Raw genomic sequence first — 26,633 nt, forward strand, 5'->3', positions numbered from 1 at the left:
CTAATGGATTTGTAGGGGGCTCTAAAGGGAAGACCCAAGTAGGATGTAGGTAAGCTCCCTATCTTACAACCCAAGACTGCCGTCTCCATAGGAATGCCTTCCCCCACTGGGATGGCCTCTGTTTTATTCAGATTGACTTTTAATCCTAAAATCGCCTCAAACCACATGAAGGTCCAGCTAAGGTATTGCAACTGATCTGCATCGGCGTCACAGAAAATTAAGGTGTCATCGGCAAACAAGAGATGGGACACGAACAACCCCTCACTTCCTCTTCCTCTCACTCTGAAACCGAAAATAAAGTTTCCATTTCTTGCACGAGACAACAATTGGCTAAGAGCTTCCATGGCCAAAAGGAAAAGATAGGGGGATAGAGGGTCGCCTTGCCTCAATCCCCTAGAGCTACGAAAGAAGCCCGAGGGGCTTCTATTGATAAGGATCGAGAAGGAAGCCGTGGAGCAGCACCATTTTATCCAATTAATCCATCTGTGCCCAAATCCCATCTTGGACATCACCTCAATAAGAAAGTTCCAATTGACATGGTCAAAGGCCTTCTCAATATCCATCTTGAGAAGGAGGCCTGGGATGTTGTCTTTCAATCTAGAATCAAGGGCTTCGTTAGCAATAAGAACAGCGTCCAAAATCTGCCTCCCATGGACGAAAGCATGCTGAGAATCAGAAATCACCTCCCCCATCACTGTTTTCAGTCTATTGGCTAGGACTTTGACAAGCAATTTGTACACACTCCCTACCAGGCTGATTGGTCCGAAATCTTTTAGATCTTCGGTCTCCTCCTTCTTAGGAATGAGCAAGAGGAACATGGAGTTTAAGCTTCTTTGGAAGGTCCCATGGAGGTAGAACTCCCTAAAGAGGCCTAAAATCTCTGGTTTAACAACGTCCCAACATAATAACCAGAAGGCCATTGTGAAGCCGTCCGGACCTGGGGCTTTGTCTCCACAGAAACTGCTTAGGGCTGCGAAAATTTCTTCCTCAGAAAACATAACTTCTAGGCTGCTGGCCAATCCTTCGCCCAACTCCTTGAAGTTGAGGCCATTTATACTAGGCCTCCAATCCCTAGGATCAGAGAGAAGGGTTTGGTAGGCACTGTAAACACCTTCTTTTATCTCTGCCAAGGATGAGAGATTCACCCCGTTTACTTTAATTTTGGATAGGAAATTCCTCCTTGCCCTAGCATTGGCCATTTTGTGGAAACACTTGGTATTTTTATCACTCTCTCTTAACTAGATTTCTCTTGACTTCTGTCTCCAAGAAGTTTCTTCTAGAAGGGCTCATTTCTTATATTCCTCAAGATCCAGATTTTTAGCCTCTAGATCTTCAAGAGTAAGAGCGTTCTCATTCTCCTTGGCCTCCCACCGCTGCAAGCGGGAGAAGACCTCTGCTCTGTTGAAAGAGACGTTGCCTACCACCTCCTTGTTCCATTTTTTCAGGTCCTTCTTAAGAGCTTTGAGCTTCTCAGCGATGCAGTGGCTGCTATAGCCTTCAACCAAATATCCATTCCACCAGCTTCTTACTAGGTCTTTGAATCCATTAATTTTCAGCCACATATTTTCAAAACGGAAAGGGCTTTTGCCTGAAGAGAAACCCCCAGCTTCTAGAATTATGGGGTTGTGGTCAAAGACCAGGCGAGGGAGAGTAGATTGTGAGATGGCAGAGAAGTGGTCCTCCCATTGGTCAGAGATTAAAAAACGGTCCAATCTAGAGGCAGCTTGAGAGTTCAAGCCCCCTATCCAAGTGAAAGGACCTCCAGCCAATGGGATATCTCTCAGCCCCAACTCCCCTATCACCTCTGAAAATCTCCTCATATCGGCTGTGAGTCTAGGGGCATTTCTTCTTTCCTCTGGATATCTAACAGCATTAAAATCCCCTCCTATGCACCAAGGGTCTTCCCAGAGGCCACGGATGGCTCCAAGCTCTTCCCAAAAGTCTTCATTTTCGCTACCTATCACTGGCCCGTACACTCCCGAGAAGATCCAAGAGAATCCGTCACTGCAGTTTCTAAAACGAACAGAGATGGAGTACCCCCCACTTTCTACCTCCAAATTCTCCAAGACTTTGTTATCCCATAAGAGAAGGAGTCCTCTTGCCGTGCCCCTTGCGTCCACAGAAGCCCAATTAAGAAATCCTCCTACTCCCACACTTTTCACCAATTGCATAAAAACATTTTTCACCTTTGTCTCTAAGAGACAAACCAAATCAGCCTTCTGATTCCTCACCACTCCCTTGATCAGTTTTCTTTTATCACAATCATTAAGCCCTCAGACGTTCCAGCAAAGAATTTTAATTCTCATTAATCAACTGGAATCAAATCCCAGAAGCTCTGACCAGATTTTTTGGATATTCCTGATGTCCCCTTATAACTAACAGAGCATTCCAATCTTTTTAACTCTCGTTCAAATCGGGTGGAACAGGATTTTTTCTTCTTCCTTCTCTTGCCGAGAGAGTTATTTCCAGTCCTCAGCTTCAATTTCGAAAGCAGCTCCAGAATTTCGACTTCATGCCCTTCAACAGGCATTCCCAAGACTTTACTAAAATGTAATAATTTGGAGAGCTCCTCTTCTGACCATCCTTCTTCACACGGGGGGTAATCCGATGAGTCTCTCTGCTTTGCCATGTTTTTTCCCAGATCAGAGGTCGGGGCTTTAGTCAAGATCATTGTCGACCCATCTCTAAGCATGATGGACAGGGGGTTCGGTATCACCTCTACATCCCTTGCCATTGAAATTAAAGGACTAGAGCCAGGTTCCTTTCCCCTCTCAAGCCCCGTGTCCCAGAAAGGAAAAGAAGAAGAGGATGAGTCCCCTCTCAAGGAGATTGGGGGAAGAGAAGGCATACCTTTTTTATTACGAGCTTCGACGGGGGGAGGGGGGGGGGGGGGGGGGGGGAAGCTCCTTCACAGATGTCGGCACTTCCACAAGGTGCGACGCTTCCAACTGGGTCAACTTACGAGCTTTGACGGGAAGGGAAAGCTCAAACGCATGCATCGACGATTCCACAGGGGGTGACGCTTCCAACTGGGGGGTTTTGCTAGCTTCGACGGGAAGAGATGCCGTCGGCGCATCCAAAAGGGGCGACGCAACCTTCTGGGGAGTCCTTGAGAAGGAAGGAGTCGCGGAGGGGGTTCCACTCCGACGCAGCGAGCAGCTAGGGCTTTCTTGCTTTAAAGCTTTGGAAGGGGTTGGGCCAAGGGGTATAAGAGAAGAACCCAAAGAGATTAGGACCTGGGCCTTCCCTAGCCCAGGCCCAAAGGGCCTTCCACAGGCCAAGCTCGAATGGGCCAAGGCATCCAGAAGCTGGCATATTTCCTCAACGCGGGCTTGGGAAAGGGGATGCTGGCCCGTCTCCATAGCACGGGCAGGAGACGAGGGAGCAGCTGCACCCGTCATGTTTGTAGTAGGTGCACCAGTCCCCAGGATCGACGAAGGCAGCTTTTCAGGTTGCAGAATGACTATGGAAGGGGGCTGGGGGTCCACGCTCCCTATAGCACGTGAAGAGGCCACCACTTCATCCCCAATCTTCCAAGCACCAGACCTGCAGGCAGGGATCACAAAGGAAAGGCAGGGCTCTTCTTCCCACCATAGTTGCAGAACATAACAGGAGGAGCCAGCGACTACCTGTAGCAAGCTTGGGTGTTGCCATCCTCTGGTTTCGACTAGGACTCTGGCCCACTTGAGGTTCAGACGCTCAGCTGTGTTTTCATCCATAGCTACGTACCTCCCACAGGAGTCTCCGAACTGCTTGAAGAGGCTTCTTCCCCAGAGATGCAAAGGGAGTCCTAAAATTCTAACCCACACATGGCGCGCATCCTCTTTATCTCCCTCAAGACATCCCACAGATGGCTTCCATTTTTCTAGGCAGAAGCTTCTTCCTCTGAAACGTCTTGTCCTTGAACTATACACCCTTTCTGCTTCGTCTTTAAATTCAAACTCCAGAAGCATGAGATTTTCTCTCACGTTTGAAAGCCAGAGGTTTCCTTCCAAGGACCATGAGTTCTTCGCCCATGATCCGAAAGAAACGAGGTCAGGAAGACGATCAACGTCCCCCACCCAAGAGCCCACAAGACACCTGCCCAGCAGCTCCTCATTCCTATCCAAAGTTTCTTTCTCAATTTCTAGCCAGACAGCATCGCAAGGCACGGAGCAGTCCTGAAGAGGGTATGAGCCTCTGCCTACGCTACTGCTGGGTGAGACTTGGGAAGGTAATTGTTTATCCAGCAAAACACCTCTCCATTGGAGGGGGGCGACTCCCACACTTCTCAGTTTACTAACAAGCATTTTCCAGCCTCCAACAAGGCCCCTTCTTTCAGGGAAAGCCAAGGAAAATCTTTTGTTCTCTGCATCTCTTACAACGCAGAACAAAAATCTTCCTGCTCTATTGCATCTGAGTTCCATACTGTAAACTCTATCACATTCTGACCAAAACTTTCTGAAAGGGGTTCTTTCCTTTAGCCCACAGCATGATTCAACCCCTTCTAGTAGTAGAGATAAGCCTTTTCCTCCAAATCTAATCCATGAAGAGAACTTAGGGCCTCTTTCACAGATCTTTCCACGCACTTTTCCTTTGTGGTTTTCTATGATAATCTCAAAGGTCTTCAAATCAATGCCAAACCAGCACTTACCACCAGGGGAAGTTACCGGCATTTTTACCGGCAGATCAGAAAATCACAGATGCACACACATGCACTATAAGCATTCAATGTTAAATTACCCCATCTCAGTGCTGTGTATGAATCTGAAACTCCATACGAATCTATGAACTGATCCTTGCTGATCCCTGCTGATAATGATGAATAATGCTAGCTGGTATTCAAATTCTATTAAACAGATCCCCTATGTCAAGAATCATTCAAACAAATATGTTCTTGCAAAATTTTTCTCTATTATATTGAGGAGAGAACAGGAAGAAGAAGTAGGTGAAAAAACCTTATCCATGAAGTGGCTGAGAACACTTAGAACATTTGCTATATGTGCAGTGGCCCCCTTTTTAAGATACCATTCTCCATCAATTAGGTCATTAATTGTTATTGAGGCCAATTCTCAACTTTCCTCCAATTGAATATACATACAAACAATACAAGTGATTAAAACATACAAGGATACAAAGTATTTCACAATTTTGATATCTTGAATCAATTTCAGAAATGTTCATTAGAATAATATCCCCTAATTGTTTTTTAAATGAGCTTGAGAAATGATGAATTTCCCTTTTCCCTTTTAGTCTCATTTGAGGAGTTAAAATTTTGGTTGTACCAATTGTGTAGGCTATAGTTTTACTACCAACATATTGATACAAAAACACAAAGATACAAAAGGTTTTCCAACAATTCTTACATGCATGGATGAAAGAGATAATTCCACTATATTATAAAAAACATATATATTACAAAGGATAAAAACTAAATAACAATGATATTGGGTTTGAAACATCCCACATTTTCTACTCCTTGAATCTATACCTTGAACGATGAGCTTATTGCTTTATAGTATAATCTTTATAAATTTATCTCCATCTCATAACCTTTTTCTTCTCACAACTTAAAATATTTATATAAGTATTTCTAATAACTTTATAACATTTTCATGCTAATAATTTTTTAGACAAAAAAATAAATTAATAACAACATTTAGTAAATAAGTCAAATACAATGGTCCCAAAAAAAATAAAAATAAAAATAGCCACAAAACAAAAGAGAAAAAAAGGAAAAAAAAAAACTTACTCCATTTGCTAAGTCACTCCATTTGCTAAGTCACAAATCAATCAACAAAATTTATCATAGACAATGAAGTCTCATCTATAAGCTTTCTTGTACTTTCTCGCCTAGAGTAATAGGGTAGAAAAAAAAATAGAGTTTGGGAGCTTGGTCCATTGGATCCACACTTTCAAATAATTTGCTTTCTCTCCTTTTAAAATGTCCAAATTAAGCACAAAAATCGCAGCCCTCCATGCCTTCGTTTACTTCTTCCCTGCAAAAGTTCTATACCAATTTAAAAGATCAATCTCTCTTACAAGAGAAGGCAAGAACTACTTTCTGCCGAACAAAGAGAATATGAGTTTTCATAAGAATCTTGGTTTAGTACATTGAATGAGATTGTGATAAAATGATTTTTCTTCATATTTGAAAAGATAAAACTTATTCTAATTAAGGTCCCTTGTTTTTTTTTTTCTTTTTTTTTTTTGACTATTCCAAGGTCACAATCTTCCCCCAAGCTATTTCCTAATTGACGAACCCTATTTTCATCTAAACCTAAGAATTCCAAGCTATTTATTATGACAACTCTATTTTGCCTTAAACTCAAAAAAAGAATACGAGGATTTGATTGAGAATTTTCTGCTCTTTGAATCTATCCCAACCACCTTTTTCTCACCATCCCTTCAAATTGATCTCCCTTGCAAGACCAAAATAAATGTCTTTGATACTTTCCCAACTTTTGATCATGGAATTATTTCAAGCAACAAATTCTTCAACATCTCCACATAACTGAAATCCAAGAATCATTTGAGTTGGTTATGGCATATAGTGAGAAAAAATAAGTGCTCAAAGCTGAATCACCACACCACATATCCTTCTAATACTCCGCAATAAACAAGTTATATTTTTAAAATATCCTACCCATCCTAATTGCCTTCTATAACCCTACTTCAAACTCATCCCTCACTTTACATGAATATGAACAGCCAACTTCTTCCTAGACTTCCTAATAATAACTCATTTCCATATGGGCTCTATTTTTGAAGTAAACTACCAGCTCCACTCACTAGGAAGAGTCTTGCTAAGGACAAATATGTTTTGATTCTGAGTCTATCTTCCTTCTTTTCATGTAGACAATGGACTATTTTCTCAAGTGGACCTTTTTCTCAAGGGCTCCTCATTTCCAAAGAAAACCTCTTTGAATTTTCCCAAGTCTCAACTTACCTTTCTTGGAATTTCAAACTATGACACAAGTAAATTAGCATGCTAGATAAGAATTTTTGTTTATGCATAGCTAGCCTTTTGTGAAATCTATCTTGCAGCACAGAAGATTTATCCCTAAAGAACTAGGATAAAGTGAAAGAAGGCATCCTCCTCTGATCATGAAAAGAAAGCTATAACCCCTTGAATCCTCTATCCATAAAGAATCGAAGGACATCCCATTGATGTACTAGGTCCCTAATCCCCTAGATTAGACAAGAGACTTTGGAAGGAATTAGACACCTCCTTAATTTCAACATCCTCTATGAGGCAAAAACCATTCACTCTTGTTCTAGTCATGCAATTGCTTCCTCTATGAACATCAGCCATTTTGGGGAAAAATTTGGTCTTTTTATTCTCCTCCTTCAACCAAACTCTCCAGACTTCTGCCTATGAGAAGTTTTTTTCTTTTTCTTTTTCCCAGCATAGCCAGCTTATTCTTCCAATACCACCCTTCTAGCTTCATCCTCTTCAACAAAGTGCGTAGCTTACCTCTCCTTTCAATTCAAAAAACATCAATTCCTTCCTAACTACAGCACTACCAAAAACCTCTTTGTTCCAAGCTTTTAGGTCCATCTCCAAGGCTTTGAGTTTAGAGACCAGAATATAGCTAAAAAAACCCCTTGAAGCTTCCCAGCATGTGTTTTAGTGCTATCTCATTGCAGCTCTTCTCTTAGTTGTAGTTTACTTATGAATAATGCATGAAAAAATTGTTCCTCAAAGGTCCTATCCAGCCCTTTTCTATATGTTCTATTAAAAGACTCTTTATACCAGAGTGTGAAAACTAATTTGTTTGCATGTAAGAGTTCATTGCTGCAGGCTAGGTTTTGGAGATGAATCCATCTATAAGTTAAAGATCAAAAATGATGGTGGACTTGTGCTACCAGTACAGCCAACTAAATTGATTGAAGCAATGCGATCTTTTTGCTGTACATATTCTGCTGATTAACCTAAGGTTACTAAGGTTCATTATACATACAAAAGACTAGTAGTGACACAAGCCATGTCTCGGCAAGCACTTATGTAGGAAACAATTCAATTCTCCATTAAGAGGCCCATTAAAAGAAGAAATTGCCGACAACCTTAACCTTTTCTTGATGTAATAAACAAATTTTAGGCATACAACCAAAAAACTCAATTTGACATGTGATCGCTTTGACATTGATCTAATCTATTGGGGCAAAAGATAAGTCTCTAACAGCTACAGGTCTTGATGTACACTTGTTATGGAACTAACTATGACTTCCTTGACAATGTCAAAGCATATGTACAAGTAGTTAGTTTGCATGCAATCTTTGCAAGTGTCAGTCTGATACTCTAACAAATGGTAGCAGTAACAACAAGTCTTAAAAAGTGGTCAACATAAGCAAGCTTGATGTTTTATGAAATAACATTTGTCTGGGGGGCATTTTATGTTGGCAAGTTCATCTGACTTAGTTGGTGTACTTGGCTTGGGATGAAATAGGATCACCAAAAGAGCTAGACCTCCAATCCCCAAGGGAAAAAGGTCATGTCTCCAAGATCAGTCATAGCAAATTTCTGTAAAGAGTTGAGATGCTTGATGAAAACTGGAAGGGTTCAACGTTTGATTCACAGTGAAGTAAGTGGTGTTTGTGGAAGTGCCCATCAAGAACTATAGAAGGGTTAACAACTAAATTGAAGGTTTCTGTAGAATTGAGGCCTGGAGGGATATATATTCATTTGCATCCGGACAAAATATTTTCATCCAAGGATGAGCTATATGTTATTTTAATACAATATTATTTTAATACAAAGGAAATAGAAGTTGTGGGTTAATCAGACAAATGAACAGAAATGCAAAAGGAGTATATAGTATGTTTGATAGAAAAATAGCCTTTGGCTTACAACCTTTGTCTTGTGGTCTACTGGTAAGGGGGCTGACAAGATGGATAACTTGTAGGTACAAGGTGAAGGATCAACAACAAGAGTGATAGAGAGCCCCCACAGATTACTAATCATTGTTCAGAATGATCATGCATGAGTGTTAAATAGAAGATACGGTATTTCTACAATCTGACCGAGGTAATTTTAAGGAATGTTAAATAGAAAATATTTTTATCCCCAAGCATAAGCATTTAAATCATATAAATTACATGTAATGCCATCCAAATTTAATCATATTCTTCTACACTACATTATCTTTGGTGAGATAGATGAAAAGTGAATGCCACTATATAGATTGAACTCATTTATGTACTTGGTCTCACTAAAATAGCATTATGCACAAATCAATTATGTGAATATTTAATGTAATTAATTAAATTTTTTGGGTAACTGAAATAAGAATTAAGCAAAGCATAATTTCTCTCCTTCAATAAGTAATTAAAAATAATAATAAACAAAATCAGATAAATTGGAAATTATGATTAGGAGAAGACAAAATTTTATTTAGAATTAATATAATCCAAATTAAAAATGTGAACATGGAACCAAATTATAACATCTCATGAGACTCATCAGTTTAAAGAATAAAAGCAGTAGGAGCCATAACATGAAGACATGGAAATTAGCAGGCACCTTAAAGCACAGCATGGGCAGTACCCATAGGACAAATGCAAATGCAAAATGGGATAAGGAATTTCACATGCAATGAAAGAGCAATAGTTCACAGCACCATCATCTTGAAGAGGATTTGCAAAAGATGCTTTCAGCCTTTGTGTTTAAACAACAAATGCATGTGGAAGCATCTGAATTGTGTCTTCCAGTGGACGAAACCAAGTGATGTATGAGTAATATTGTTCAATAAAATGATACAGTATTACAAACAATACAGACCATAAGGGGTGGCCCCCAGGTTCCACAATGAATAAGATTAGCACTTTTAGTAGAAAATTAATAGGCCAGAAAAAACTTCTTAATTATCACCTTTCCTCATGGATTGAATACTCATTCTCTATAAGAATGTTTAGACAAACAATTGTGGTGCCATGCCTAATTCTTGTGACATTTTTTCAAATAACTTCTCTATGAAATCTTAGATAATTGTCACAAGTGGCTACTGCATCAACTAATTCACATGCCAAAGTAGTGTTAGAAAGTTAAATTTGATTTAAGAAGTTTCTAAAAGCTAAAATTAGATTTAGATTCTGAAAGTTAAAAAGAACATTTTATTTTTAGTGATTGATTCGGTTTTCATATTTAAGTAGTTGAATCTTAAAATGTTTTTATTTTATTTAGAAATTTTTATATTTTTATTATTAGGAGTTTTTACTTTGTTAAACAGAAGTGGTAGAAGGCGGTAAATTTGTAATTCTCCTTGATTTTTTATCTTCCTTTATGTAATTGTTTGTTTTTCTCTTTCAACACTATTACTTCAAGAGACTGGTATCAGTCATACAAAAAAAATCGCAAGTGGAATATATCCGTTTCAAGTCCCCAACTTATAAAAAACAATTAAGATAATTAGAGTACCAAGATAAAAGTTTTGTTTGGTTTACAAGATGTATGGGAGGTTGTGGAGAAAAGTTACAAAGAGTCATCAAATGAAACCACTCTATCCCCAAATCAAATGGATTTTTTGAAAAATATAAGAAAGAGAGACAAGAAAGCTCTCACCATCATCTATGAAGCAATGGATAAAGTTACTTCTAAGAAGATTTTAAGTACAGGCATCTCCAAAGAAGCAAGAGAGATATTACAAAATATAGTTGATAAGGTGTGAAAGTTTGTGCTCAAACTGTTAAAAGGAGAACTTAAAGGTTTGTACATGAAAGTATTGACTATTGTAAATTTATTAAAAGGAAAATTAAGGTGAAAGTTTAAACGACATTCGTGTGATTGAAAAAATACCTTAATCTTTAGATTTGAAGTTTGATTATATATACTATTATGGCCATTGAAGAATCTAAAGATTTAGATTCTATGACAATTGATCAACTTATAATATCATTACAAGCCTATGAAGAGAGATTGAAAAAGAAGAACCAAGAAAAATTAGAAAAGGTTCTCCAAACAAAACTTATTATAAAAGAGAATAAAGTAAATTTTAATAAAAGAAGTCAAAATAATCATGGACATAGTTGTGGATGTGGTCAAGGCAATAGAGGAAGAGATGGTTTCAATTCATCAAACAATAAAGGAACAAACCAAAACTTATATCGCTTAAAAAGGATTGAAAGATGGCACAACTCAAAACAAATGAGACGAGAAGGTATGATAAGTCCTAAATTTAATATTATAATTTAAAAAAAAAAATATGTTCATAATACTTATAAATATAAAAGTGCCACTAACAATAAGGAAGGGCAAGCCAACCATGTTGAAAAGAAAAATCAAGAAGAACCTACTGTATTGTTGGCATATTAAAGAGAAAATGAGAAGAAAAACACATGGTATAATCATACATGTGGATTCAAAAATAGATTTGTGGAATTTAATGAATCAAAAAGTGACCATGTTACTTTTGGAGATGTATCCAAAATTTCAATAAAAGGTAAAGATAAAATTTTAATTCATTTGAAAATAGAAGATATCAATTTATCTCAAATATTTACCATGTGCCTAACAAGAAAAATAATATATTAAGTTTATATCAACTCTTAATAAAAGAAGTCAATAAAAGAGCATGAAGAAAATCTTAATAAAAGAAGTCAAAATAATAGTGGATGTGGTGTGGACGTGATCAAGGCAATAGAGGAAGAGATGGTTTCAATTCATCAAACATGAAGGAACAAACCAAAACTCATATTCCTCAAGAGAGAATGGAAAATGATGCAACTCAAGATAAAATGAAAGACGACAGTATGATAAATCCAAAATTCAATGTTATAACTATAAAAAATAAGGTCATTATGCTTATGAATATAGAAGTGACACTAACAATAAGGAAAGACAAATCAACTATATTGAAAAGAAAAATCAACAAGAAGCTATTGTATTATTGGCATATAAAAGAGAAAGCGAGGAGAAAAACACATGATATCTTGACATCAAAGCAAACAATCATAAGTGTGGATTCAAAAACATGTTTGGGGAACTTAATGAATCAGAAAGTTGCCATGTTTATTTTGGAGATGCATCCAAAATTTTGGTAAACGGTAAAGATAAAATCTTCATTCATTTGAAACATAAAAAAAATCAATTTATCTCAAATGTTTACCATGTGCGCAACATGAAAAATAATATATTAAGCTTAGGTCAACTCTTAAAAAAATGAATATAATATTCATGTGAAAAATCAAAGTCTCTCAATAAGAAATCAGCATGCCAATTTAATTATTAATGTGTCTATGATAAAAAATAAAATATGTTTATTAAACATTCAAAATGATGTAAAATATCTAAAATCCTATGTCAATGATTCTTCTAGAATTCGATACTTAAGATTTGAAAATCTAATTTTGGAGGTAAAATTGTTGAGCAAGGAAAATATAGTGAAAGGATTGACCTCAATATATCACCTGAATCAATTATGTGAAGGATGCTACTTACTTGGAAAACATCCCTAAAAAGGTTTTTCACAAGAAGCAATGACAAGAGCAAAGGACCTCAAAGCTCATTCATTAGATGTATGCGACCCAATTCATCCAAACACTTTTGGTAAGAAGAAACATTTTTTTACTTTTTATTAATGATTTTAGAAGAAAAACACGAGTACATTTTTTCAAGGAAAAATCTTAAGTATTCAAAGCTTTTAAGGAATTTAAAACACTTGTAGAAAAGGAAAGTGACTATAATATAAAGACATTGAGATGTGATAAAGGAGTTAAATTGACATTAAAAGAATTTGAAGAATATTGTGAAAATCATGAGATTTGTCAACCTTTAACAATTCCATAATCTCCACAACAAAGTGATGTAGTTGAATGAAAAATAAAACTATTCTTGACATGTCTCAAAGCATATTGAAAAATAAGATGACTAAAGAATTTTATGCTAAAATGGTTTATTTATTAAATCATGTTCCTAATTGAAGTGTAAGGAATAAAACATCATAACAAGCTTGAAATGAAAGAAAGTCAAATATTTCATATTTGAGAGTGTTTGAAGGTATTGCATATGCTCATGTTCTAGATCAAAAGCAACTTACATCAAATGACAAGAGCAAAAAAATATTTTCATTGATTATGACTAAAGCTCCAAAGACTACAAGTTATACAATCCAAACAATGGAAATATTATTATTAGTTGAGATATCAAGTTTAATGAAAATGAAACATAAAATTAGGGTGCTCAAGAAGATAACTACGATATTCCTCCCCTCTATGAAGAAGAAGAATAAATTAGAGAAAGCTTGCAAGAGATTGTTACTCCTCCTTTATCAACACCTCCATCATTGAAGTTCCAACAACATCATCTTCATTGAAAAACTCAAACGAAAGGACAACACATTTTGGAAGTTTACAAGAGATTTATGAGGTAACAAAAAATCAAAACAATCTAATCCTCTTTTGTCTTTTTGCAAATTGTAAACCAATATATTTTGAAAAAACTATTCAAAATAAAAGATGAAAAGAGGTTATGGACAAGAAAATAAAAACAATAAAGACGAATGTCAATGAGAAATAATACCTCTTCCAAAAGGGAAAAGGCAATTAGAATAAGTTGAATATAAGAGACATAGAAGAATGTAAAAGGAGAAGTAGATAGATACAAAGAAAAATTGGTGGCTAAGAGTCATGAGCTTCTAAATATTATAATTAGATTTACTTTCTAAAAGTCAAAGAAAACATTTTATTTTGAGTAGTTGATTTAGTTTCTATATTTAAGTAGTTGAGTACTAAAAGATTTCTATATTTTATTAATAGGAGTTTCTATATTTTTGCTGTTACAAGTTTCTGCTTTGTTAAGTGTGAATATCTACAATGTAATTTTTGAATACGAGTGGTGAAAGACAACAATTGTGGTGCCATGCCTAATTTTTATGACATTTTTTCAAATAACTTCTCTATGAAATCTTGGATAATTGTGACAAGTGGCTACTCCATCAACTGATTCACATGTGACAGTAGTAGTGTCCCTTTTTGCATCTATATGATATTTTAAGAGTTTCAAAAGGCAACTGAAATTTTAATAGATGCAGAAAAGGAACCCCTTCTTTTTGTTGTTAACAGCTAGCAGATCAAAGTTTTCTGGGTAAGCAAAGAAGTTTGTAATAAGAACAAAGACACACAGCATGCTAATTACTTCTTAATGCTCTAAAAAGTGTAATAAGTCAGAAAAGATAAAGAGTGGTTGCCTTAGTGTAGGAGTTTTGGATTGGCAATACTTAACAAAAGATCATGTAGAAGAGCTTTCAGCAAAACAGCTGTTATCACATGTATGTTTTGGAATATATCTAGTAGGTTTGAGCTGCCAACAAAAACAACATTTGGAAGAGCAAGCATGAATGATTGTTACCGAATAACGGCAAAGTTGAAGGCCAAAATCATCCCCTTTGATCAGATTTTCTAATTTATTATAAAGACAGGGTTTCAAGGCTACGGATTGTTGATATAACAGCTGAAAGGACGACTAATTGATTAACTCTTTTGCCATAGGGATGCTGAAGGTATTTGAGCTCCCAAGTACTCTAGATCAAGTTCATGCAACTCTTCACAAACTAAATTTTATCAAGTCATTTGTTGATTGATTCTATGAAATATGTTGGCAATGGTGAAAAGGAGGCTGTACATTAGATATATTCTCAAAAGATTTTCTTGATGCCATCACTCTAAACTATGTGGATATGCTATTCAAGTTTGATGGAGATGTGAGTGAGAAATATTTTTCAAGGCAAGGGAGAATGAAGAAATTTTGGGGTCATAATCCAAAGCATTGGTTTAGGAGAAGAAATTAAGATGAGTAAACTAGAACAGAAAATGAAGGTAGGGTATGCATAGTTTGGGCTATAATGACATACAAGTGATGAAGCCCTTTGGGATAAATATTGAAATGGAAGTCAGAGGCTGTAATGACTTAATGACTGATCAGATAACAGAAGCAGCCAAGTTTGGCATGATTTTATGGATTTTGAGAATGACTTTGTGACTGATCAGATAACAGAATCAGCCAATCTTGGCATGATTTTCTGGATTTGAGGTTTCCTGCAATAGCTGTATGCTTCAATACAAAGTGATTGCAAGAAGCTTACTATTACCAAGTTATTTTCTCAAGAACTTTATGATTATTTATTAGAGGCTGTTAGCAAGCTCATTAATCATCAGTTGTTAGAGGGCTGTGCACACATGATTTTGATGGTCTATATAGTTTCTCAATACAGTTTACAGAATGGTAGTACTCTATGTTGTCCTTTTGTATAAATTTCTTATAATCTAAATGAAAATATTCATCATTGTTTGAAAATTTTGGTTCATAACTAAATAAGGGAAAGAAAGGGAAAATGAAAGAGGAACAGAAACAAAGAAAGAGGAGATTATTCCTTTATTTTTCTTTGTTTGTGTAAGCAAGCATTTCTGCATATATACCTTATGCTAATTAACTATGGTCCTTAACTTGTCTAGGGAAAATTTTCCCTTCAAATTTGAGTTGAACTTCTTTTCTGAATCTCTTCACTCATCAACTAAACAACAAGAGTTTAGGAAAGCTTCAAACTTCCTGTTACCTTCACAAATCTTCTTGGCTTTTAGCACACTCTGGTCTATATCTACACACAACAAACATGCATGTAATTGGATATATGCAGTACTTATCGTCTGATTTTGTTTTGGACTGATTTTTCAATGCATGTGTGGCCAAATTTTGAAGCTATTTTCAGTATTTTTCATACATCCTAGTTTCAAAGCTATCCAAGGTAGTACAATGAAGTAATGAGATTTAATGCAATGAATCCCTTATGATATGTTGTAATCTCACTGTTGAGCATTTGTAGTACTTTCTCTTTTGTAAGGAGACTACCTTTACAAAAACAAAAGTTCATAGATCAAAAGCTGAGAGAACTGTATGTAAATGTTCATAAATGTACATATCTTTTCTCCATGTGGTAGATCACCTTGGATGTAGAACTCCTTTTTCAAAGCCCTACAGTATCTAATATGGCATTGATTTCCCAAGCTTTTACCTCTCACAGTGCTCAAACTCAGATTAGGTTCATACAAAAATAATAGATTTCTTAAAATCAAGTCAAACCCAAGCTAATCATGGGACCAATTCAATGAACCTGTCTATTTTCCAAAACCTAATATTGAATTGTAAACAAATCTATAGCTATATGAACTTAGGCCTATGAAAAATATTGGAATTAATGACTCCAACAGATCATCAAACAAATTCCATGCCCAAATCAAATTATATATACACATGAATCAATGCAGAATATGTTATTAAAAACATGGTCATTGTGATTTTAGCTTAGCCAACTAATTATTCTGTGACATCTACCTAAAGGATGCTCCAAAGGATGCTCTTTTAAGCTCCATCTGTCTCCCTAATCCCTCTTATTCCTTACAAAATCATCTTAATGATTGTCAGTGGGAAGAAAACCAGCACCTTGTCAAAATGAAGGACAATACACAAAAAACAAAGATGATAGTTAGAAAAAAAAAAAAAAACCATATCTTCAGTCTAGGATAATTAGATATATGCCTATTTTAATTAAAAGCAGGAAGAAACCTCGATTATTGATTATGATTAATTATTAAGGAATATTAATTCATAGCTCATACTTCATTAGAGTATCATATCTAATAGTACTACAGTACATGCATGTGATTCACAAATCATATGTTATCACATGCTTACAATTGGCAAGAAAGAGAACCACTGTAAGGAAACTGAAAGATCTGAAAAAGTTTGAGCCTTCAAATGAAACCAAGAACAATGGATCAAACACTGCCCTAAGCTAAATAATATTTCACAGAAAACGTACCATGTATAGTTCTTTTTCAATGTGGATATCTAGGAAAGAAAATTATACATTATTATTTCAATTGTTAAAGCTTTGATTGCTCCAATCGAGTGGGGGAAAAAAATGCTTCTGAGGTTAAATTTTCTTCTCTTTTCTGTCAGGTGATCTTGGGAACCAGCTGAGAAAATGATATATAAAACATGAGGGGAAATTAAGCTAAGCAGAAGACAATCAGGATAGCACAATCACCATAACAAGCAGCTACATCATAGAGAATGATGTTGAACTTAATTTTTTATTCGTAACACATAACACAGTGCAAAATAGTAGAATACTCTCCACTCTGAGAAAATAATTCACACAGTACTGTGCATTTGGGAGGGTATCCATTTGTTTATTAGATTTGGGAGGGTCTGAGCTTGATTAAAAAAAATGCTAATAAATAAAGAAAAGGTACTAGAATTGCCTGCAAAATGCACTGAGATTCATAAATCTATGTATAAAAAGAAGGAATGGGAGAGATGAGAAAACTAACCTTGAGCTTGAATACTCAAAGAGCTTTCCTGCTGCTGAGAAGACAATAAGCGCTATCTCAGCGTCACACAGTGTTGAGAGCTCCTGTGCTTTCTTAAAAAGCCCTCTTCTCCTCTTTGAGAAGGTCACTTGCCTTGCTGCTGTGTTGTCAATCTTCTTGATCTGAATCTTCTGCCGCGCCATTGGAAAATTTTCAACCAAACCCTTCACAGAAAAAATCAACACAACTCCGTATCAGACCAAAGAACCGTTTTACTCCTTATATGTAGAGAGAGAGAGAGAGAGAGAGAACAAATAAGGAAAAAAAATCAGACCCTTCACAGATCAAACTGGTACTTCAAAGAGAATTCAATAGAGGGAGAGAGAGAGAGAAATGGGGATTTGGAAAGAGAGAAAAAAAAAATGTGGGTGTGAGATAAGAGAAAAAATAAACAAACGACCATACATGAAAAGAGAGAAGCACATTTCCAAATTAAGCAAAGAATCTAAAACCAACCCTAAAGAGAGAAAAAGAAAGCCAAAGATATGACTTGGATGAGAAACCAAGGTTGAAGGAGCTAGGCGGTAGCTGAAGGAAAAAGAAAAATCCTAGCAATATTCCAAAGACATTGGGCTGATCAGCACTGCAATTTTCACAGATAGAGCTAGCATAGTGGATTGGCTATCTAGATTTCCATTCCATTTTTACCTTTCTATGTTGCTTCCAGTTGTGTGGACAGGTCACAAACCCCACACTCCCAGCCACCAATTGTTTGGAAGAGAGAAAAAGAAAGATAGAGAAAGAGCAGTGACCACTGTTGGGAGAAGAGAAGATTCCTTTTTATGGCCAAACACTCTCCTCCTTTTACTTTCTCTCATATGTATGGTCCTTGGGGTGAAGTAATATTTGACAACAGCATTAAATCTAGTATTTGCCCTTATATGTCCATACCCTTTTCTTTCCTTTTTGAAATCATACAGAAATTATCCACCAACATAAAATAGTTTTAAGCATCCAACCCTTTTGTTATTACCTAAATCTCACCTTTTTATAACTTTATATCATTAGTACAATAAAATATTAAATTCTATATATAATAATTTGGAGGTACCACAAAATAAAATTTTATTGTACTTTATTTTTTCAAAAATTCAACATATGTTTTTTCTCAATGCTTTATTTCCTTAAAATTTATATATTAATTCGATTTGATTAAGCAAATTATTGAGTGGATTAAGAGGGTGTTTATTTTTTTAACTTTTTACTGAAAATAGTTTACTTTTAAACTTTAAGTTATTTATTTTTCTACTTTTTCGTAATTTATTATAAATTTTTTATTGAATAAAAAAAATCAAAATATTTTATTTATTATTTTAAATAAAAAATAATATATTGATTTTGTTTACTTTTTAATATTTAATAAAAATAAAATATTATAAAAACAAACAAACAAATTAATACTTAATGTTATTAAATACTATTTAATTTTAAATTCTATTTATAACTAAGTAAAAAAAACAAACAAACAAATGCCACCTAAGAGTTGTAAATTTCTTATTTTTTCAAGAATCTTCTTTTAATTGTCATTTTTATCATTATGGTCATATAGTATGAAATTTATGTGATATATGCTAAAATGGTAACACTAGGTAGATTTTGAAGGATGATGAAATAGTGTTAATGACGGATTTATGCTAATTTTTATATGAAAAGTTCATCATTATTTTTACCATAAAAATGTTTTGGATTCAAATTGAAAAAAAAAATTAAGTCCATTAAAAATAATAATATTAAAGGATATAACTAAAATTTTATATTTTCATAATATTATATATATATATATATATATATATATATATATATATATATATATATATATATAGTCGCTTGTCAATCTTGGAAGTTATGTTAATTTAAACGATGATATTATGCTAAATTTTAATATAAAAAAATCATTATAGGAACTTAAGATTATAAAATATAAATTTTAAATAGTTATTTAAAAATAATTAATATTTTATATATTTTTTTTATCAAATATAGTACCTTGACCATTTAACTACTATATTTTAATAATATAAGTATTACTTTTGATCATTTTAGAAACTATTTTTAATAGGTGAGTGCATAAATTTAAATTATTTTCATAGGATTATTATTTTATAATTATTTGTATGTAAGAGCGTGAAATTACATTTTTTCTAATTTATTAAATAAAATTAAAAAAGAATAATATTAAAAAAAGAAAGAACTAAATGTTAAAAAATAAAATATGAGACTATACCAAATAATATAAAATAATTTTTTATTTTAAGGAAACTTTAGGGTAGGGGTGTCATATAAAATGCTTGAAACACTTAGTATATCCAGATTCTAACACAATTTTTAATTTAACGTCCGAATCCCACATTTGGTAACCTAGGACAGGTGGTGGGACCCACGTTCAAACCCAAGTTACATAGATGAGTGGTTAAAGTTCATAAAATATTGTATTTTATTTATTTATTTATATGGTATGTAATGTATATTTTATTTTATGCTAAAAAAATATCGTCATCCCACATTTAGAAACCTAGTACAAGGGGTGGGACCCCTGTCCAAACCCAGGTTGAATGATTACTTCGTGGTTAAGTTAAAAATTGTTTGGTCTTTTTTTATTCTGGAAGTGTGCTTTTCCGTCAATTAACCATGCCACATCACAGCAGTGAAATAATAATGGCAGCGTTGTAGCCTCGTACTCGTGATGTCCCCCACAGTGTAGGACTCGTTCAATTTCTCGTGACGCGATAAATTGGGGGAAGAATTGGCCTGTGGGCAGAAAATATCTGGTGTGTTTTAGGGTTTTGGAGCGACGGTCTTCTAATCAATCCCATCATGTCATTCGTCATTCACTCATTGTGGGATTAGCAAAACCAGAGTCATCATCTCTTCTCGCTCTTCCTCTAATCAGGTAGGTATGATATGATCCATCATTCAATGCCTCTGGGCATGGACCAAAGTTTATTTACACCTACCTTTATTGATTCGGTTTCTTTCTCCATCAATATTCTAATATTTATATATAATTATTTAATATTTTATAAACTTTTTTAAGCATATGTTACCAATAAGTGAAAATTACCGGAACACTTTACTACTCCTGAACATGGGATCCCATGATACAATCTTAACCATTCATTGAAAATTTTGATTTTGAGAGGAAATGGGTGTTTGCTATAGCCGGATTCCCTTTTTCTTTTTCATTTTCATTCTTCATCTTTATCCTATAAAAATTATATATATATATATATATATATATATATATATATATATATATATATATAATATTAGTTAAAATTTACTTAAAATTTATTTACCATAAAAAATCAATTTATCATAATCATTAATTATTTAGACAAAAATAAAATTAAAAAATGAAATAAAATATTGTGTTAAAGAAAAAAATTATTAAAAATATTTATTTCACATTTTTTTATTAATATTAAAGAAAAGGAACTAATTTTATTGTAACATAATGTTCCCAAATATTGTTATTTTGCTCATAAAATGACTAAAAATGCTTAGAAAATTAGTAAGCTCCCAAAATTAATCATTTGGCTTCATAAAATTGTAAATTTTCTTCCAATGATGAAATTAGAACATCATAAGTTGGTCTCATTTTAGTGTGCCTTTTCTTAGGACATTGAGTCTTAGTTATATGTTGTCAATTTTTCTTCTTTTTATGTTTGACAATAAAAGTCTTTTTAGATAGTGACTTACTCTTCAGTAAAGATTAAAGATTGTTATTTGTTTAATTGAATAATCACAAGTGTGTCTAAAGAGGTTTGACATGCAACATATTATGTTTCTTTGAGGTATAAATAGGTTCAATATTATTTTTGTACTTCAAATGTTTTAAAATTATCTTTTCAAAAGAAGTAGTGAACACTCAAGCGGTCATGACAGTCCTGTTGAGTTTAGAATAAGATTTTAGATGATTTTCACTCAAACTCTAATTTGGAAACTTAAAATATTGAAACTCTTTGGGTTTTTGCCTATAAGTACCCCCGAATAACCCCTTGAGGGTTAGAGATTTTGGGCAATTGAAAATAGATCGTTCAAGAGACCTCTCATGCTCAAGGGAGGACTCGACCTTGAGAGAAAGCCTAAATTATCACATTATTCATGATCTCTCATTTAAGGAATTAATCTTGGAATCTTAGGTTGAAGACCTTAATCCCGTTGGAGTGGCTAAAGGATCTACTAGGGAGCAACAAGGAGTTGTTGCGTTGTGGACGTGAATCAAGTTGTGGGTGATGAAGAGTAAGTTTTTAGGGTAAAACGACCAAGTAAATCTGTGTAACTTGATTTTGAATAGTGGATTTAGATTAATAGGTCTTAGACCTCGTGACTTTTTATCTTTGTAGTTTGTGAGAGTTTTCCTTGTAAAAATCTCGTGTCTCATTGCATATTTTTTACTATTTATATCATGTTTGATGATATTGATAACCTTTTGATTGATTGGTTAATTCATTATTAAGGATGCTGAGTAAGTTATATTGAGAGATATGGTAGTCATACCTATAACTAATTATTGTTATCCTTAACTTCTCTCAATATATCTTTTGGATATTAATAATTATATTATTTTATCTCTAACTAATCACAAGATATTTCTAAAAGGTAAAAATAAGTTTTTTTTATATATCTAAAGAATTTAAATATAACCCATTTAGTTATTTGGTAAACCCCTGATACCTATTAGGTTAAAATAATTAGGAATAATATTTTAAATATTTAAATTTTTTTTCAAATCACCCATTCATTCCCTTTTGGGTGTCCCATTGGACTTTTAACGGTTTTTCACCTTTGACATAATTGTTTGTAACTTTGATTTCATTCCTTTGTATCTTTAGTCCTATTGCTTTGTATCATTAATCTCATGACTTTGTACCTTAATCTCATTATTTTGTATCATGGTCTTATTAATTTATACTTTGATTCTAATTTGGGTGTAACAGTTAGGATAGAGCCCTTAAAAGCATGACATAATGTAATAAATTTGAAATTTGTTATTTATTTAATGATGTTCCAATTTCACTTTTATTTATCCTTATTCCATGTATTATACTTTCTAAGCATTATTGTCTGCATCTTTTGCATTGCATGTGAATTAGGTGCATTAAGAGTTGCACAAAAGATCTAAGTCATGGGTTTCTTGCAAATAGATGACTTGTTCACAACCAGATCATGAGTCTCGGCAACCTATTAGAGGTTGTAATGCACCACCTCCTAATTGGAGGGATGATTGGTCTTGGCTATCGGGATGGGTTTCCCATGGTGAGTGCACTAGCATGTATTACACATTGGACATGACCTACAGTGAGTCATAACTTAAGGCTATTAAGTAGTCATGACCTCACCAAGCTGCTTCATTGTGTTGTCTTTCAACCTTAAGAGAATATTGAAGTTGTGCTAAAGTTAGTAGTGACTTTGACCTACAGGTGTGATCATAGGTTGATCATATATTCTCTATGGATTGGATCACCATTGATGGAGGTCTGTAACAATAGGTATTCTCAATAGAAGTATCATGATATCTCATGAGATTGAGATAGTGTGTCATCTTGGGTAATCCTAAGGAGATGTGTTTATGGATACTAGATTAAGTGACCCAAGCCAATGTGGGCTCAAGTCATTCAAGCTCATTAGGAACCTTATATATACCTCATAAAGGTTAAGGTTTTTCCATAACTTTTTGTTGTCTACCATCCAGAGAGAAAGAGAGCCATAGCCTCCACCATTCTTTCCTTCCCACTGGAAGTGTGCCAAGCACAAGGTTAAGTCATCGGGCGGAAGATCATGAGTTTACGAGACTTCCAACAACTTCAAGGTTGTCTTTAACAATTAAAATTTTAAGTTTAGGAACATCTAAGCTTAAAGGTTAGTACTTTAACCCTAAAAAAATCAATTTTTTAAAAATTGGTATTGCTTCTATTGCTTAGACCAATTAATTTTCATATGAGATGGTTAAAGCATGATCCGAGAATTGGTATTAGGTCATGGGTTCAAGTTATGGGAATGTCATGTTGGGGGTGATGGGGTTGTTGGCCACTCTCAAGCCATTTGGAAAGGGCACCCAAAATGATGGTGGTTGCAGTTATAAAAGACTTCAGCTACTCTCATTAGACACTAATTAACTTTAAGATGAGATGGTCAAAGTTTGATCTAATTATGGAAACAAGATAATTTAATTTAAATAATCATCCAAGAAGGAGGAAGGGGGAGGGGTGTGAGGGAGGGTTGAATTAGGTGTTAAGATTTTTAATTTATGAAGAGGATAATGATGAAATAAAGAACAATATCAAGAAATTAAGAGAAGCAGATTGCGAACTCTTTGATAATAGTTCAACAAGCCACCTACATCCACTTTTCTCAAACTCCTAACTAAGTAATGGTAGATAGGTTACCTAAATGATGGTGATTGAATGTTATAAAATACTTGACCTACTTTCACTAGACACCAATTGTTTTTATATGAAATGTTCAAAACTCGATCTAGTTGTGAAAATAAGCTAATTCAATTTAAACAATCGCCTAATGAGGAAGAGAAAGGTGACTTGGGTATTAAGTTTTTTTTTTCCAAAAATAATCAATTACAAACAAATCATGAAGATGATAATGAACAACTAAAGAACAATATCAAGAAATTCAAAGAATAAGATTGCAAACTCTTTTATAGTGGTTAAACAAGTCGCTTATATCCACTTTCCTCAAACTCCTAACCAAGTCAAGAGTTCACTATCTTCAAGACCTAAACCATAAGCCTTCAATGTCTACGTTTGGATTTTAAGGTTCTAATGAACCTTCACAAACTCTTCAAGTGATCTACCTACTTGAATAACTTCTCTCACAAGAGTAAATGGGGGTGAATTTATGAACTCCAATTCTAGTAACTAGTTAGGCTCTTAATACAAGAAAAACTAGGAAAGACATGAATGTACATAAAAAATATTTGTAGATTTAGAATTGAATGTACTTGGAAAAGCTTTGAATGAAAAGAAAGAAGGTTTTTCAATTCAATGTAGTAAGTATCATGTTAATAAATGCTTTAAAACACTTCAATTTATAGTTTTCCAACTCAAAGACCCTAAAGCCCTCAAAAAATGCTCAACCAATAGAACAACCAATTTGATTGATTCACTAGTTGTTAAGCATTTAAAGACTAACTAGTTATCGTTAAGGCTTAGACCCTTAGTCCATTGAGCAATTAGTTCAATGGTTTCTGAACTAGTTAAGGCTCTACTTCAATTGATTAAGGCTTTAGAAAAGAGAGTGTATACTAAAAGCACCTTGATTAGTCAAGCCCAACCTACTTAATTGGTTCTTTCCTACCTCAGCCAATTACATTGTAAAGTGCTTAAAAAACCTAGCTTGAGGTTTAGAACTTCTTACAACTTATGTGCAAATTCTTAAAACCTTTATGTTAGGACATTAAGTCTTGTTTATATGTTGGCAAATTTGTTCCTTTTAATGTATGGCTATAGAAATCCTTTTAGATAGTGATTTTCTTTCCATTAAAGATCAAAGGTTATTGTTTGTCCAATCAGGAAGTCATAAGTACGTTTAAAAAGGTTTGGTTTGTGGGAAATTAGACTCTGTTAGGAATTTGAGGCTAATCCAACTTATGGTAATCACCCTAGAGGGGGGGTAAATAGGGTGATGGTCTCTTTTTCACAAATTTAAACTATGCAAAAATAAGAGACAATTATATGCAAATATATAATAAACAAAATAAACACAATTGCATATAATTTAAAAGAGTTAGGGATTAGAGAATTCAAACTCGGGTTTATAGTGGTTCGACACTCCCTTGCCTACGTCCACTCTCCTCAATCTCCTAATCGAGTGAGGGTTCCACTAACTTGAAGCTTCAATCAAGCTTTCAATCTTCTTACACTTGGATTCCGGCTCCAATAGGCTCTTACACAATCTCTTCAAGATTTGAACCACTTGAAGGCTTTCACACTCAATTTACACAAAGATAAAACTCTCAACCTAGCTTAAGGATGGCTCAAGTACAAGAGAAAGCTAGGATGATTTGCAAGAGTGCACTAAGAATACGCAAGTGATGGTTTTATGCACTAAGAAAGAAATGAGAGCTTTTTGATCAAAACAGGTAGGTAGACAATTGATTGTGAAGGTTCTCTTGGTCATAAATGAAGTGGAGCTCTCAATTTATAGGTTTCTAAGCTCGGGAGTCAAAAACAGCAAAAGGCAACCTCGTCCGGTCGAGATAGGGGTCGATCGGTTCACTAGCCGTTGGAGCATTTAATGCATGACGGGTTACCGTTGCCTCAACCGGACCTCGACCAGTCCTCGACCGGACATCGACCGGTCCTCAATCGGACATCGACCGGTAAAAGAATCACCTCGACCGGGAAGAGAAGGCTACTGGGAGAGAGAGAGAGAGAGAGAGAGAGAGAGAGAAGGTTTTTAACCTTCCTCAACCGGTCCTCGATCGGACGACCTCAGCCGGTCAACCGGTTCCTCAACCGGTTGACCGATTGGCCTTAGCCTCGACCGATTGAGCCTTTTTGGCCCCGAAAAATCTATTATTTGATTCCTTTCTTTTCTAACACTTAGGCAAGGTCTTTAGGTGAGTTAATATGCCAATTTTGAATCAATTTGCCTAAGGTATATTTGATAAAACTCGGTTTTTAAAGAAAATCAAGTTTTAAAGAATAAACCGAGTTTTCTAAGATGCATGAAAAGGTATGAACATCCTAAGTGCACTCATGCTATCATCTTACATTCATTTCCTATGATCTCAAGTCCTCCAAGCGTCTCGATCTTGTATCCATTTGGTCTTTCGATGAATTTTCGAGTTTATACCTGAGATTCTTAAACATTAAACCAATTAGTTACTTAACCATGGTTTGTTATCATCAAAACCCGATTAGGAGAACCCTTGGGCTAACAGACTTCTATAAGATATAAAGAGAATCAATTTGTTTTTGAACTTAAAATAACTTATATTAAGTTTTTTATAAAAGGGTAAGATCGCTTAAGTGGCCTGAAGCGCTTAAGTGTTGAAGACTGCTCAAGCGTTCGAGGTGCTCAAGCGGTCCTTCAATGAGCTCAAGCTGTAATGTTGATTTTGTTGAGTTTTTTCACGCAAAATTGGTTTAGAACTTTTCCAAAACTAAAACTTTTCAGGTTGTTTGACTATAAATACTTTATTATTGTTGGGACCCTTGGATTTCTTCATTCCCATGCCTTGGATCTTGTAGGGTGTATGCATCTATCCCTAGGGATTTTTAGATCTAACATAATAGAAAAGAATGTGTGGACCCGTATTTTTCATGATG

General features: G+C 34.6%; 1 protein-coding gene across 1 annotated transcript in view; it reads right to left on the reverse strand.

Moving 5' to 3' along the window:
• LOC100853161 (MADS-box protein AGL24) overlaps positions 1-18,161 on the reverse strand; it is a 30,559-nt gene extending 12,398 nt beyond the window's left edge. The window contains 4 exon segments of the mRNA XM_003631694.4: positions 17,305-17,507; positions 17,992-18,102; positions 18,104-18,137; positions 18,139-18,161. Of these exon segments, the coding sequence (XP_003631742.3) occupies positions 17,305-17,507; positions 17,992-18,102; positions 18,104-18,137; positions 18,139-18,161 (371 nt within the window).
• Between the last annotated feature and the right edge of the window lie 8,472 nt (positions 18,162-26,633).

This window comes from Vitis vinifera, chromosome 3 (genome assembly GCF_030704535.1).
Source record: "Vitis vinifera cultivar Pinot Noir 40024 chromosome 3, ASM3070453v1".
Taxonomy (NCBI): domain Eukaryota; kingdom Viridiplantae; phylum Streptophyta; class Magnoliopsida; order Vitales; family Vitaceae; genus Vitis; species Vitis vinifera.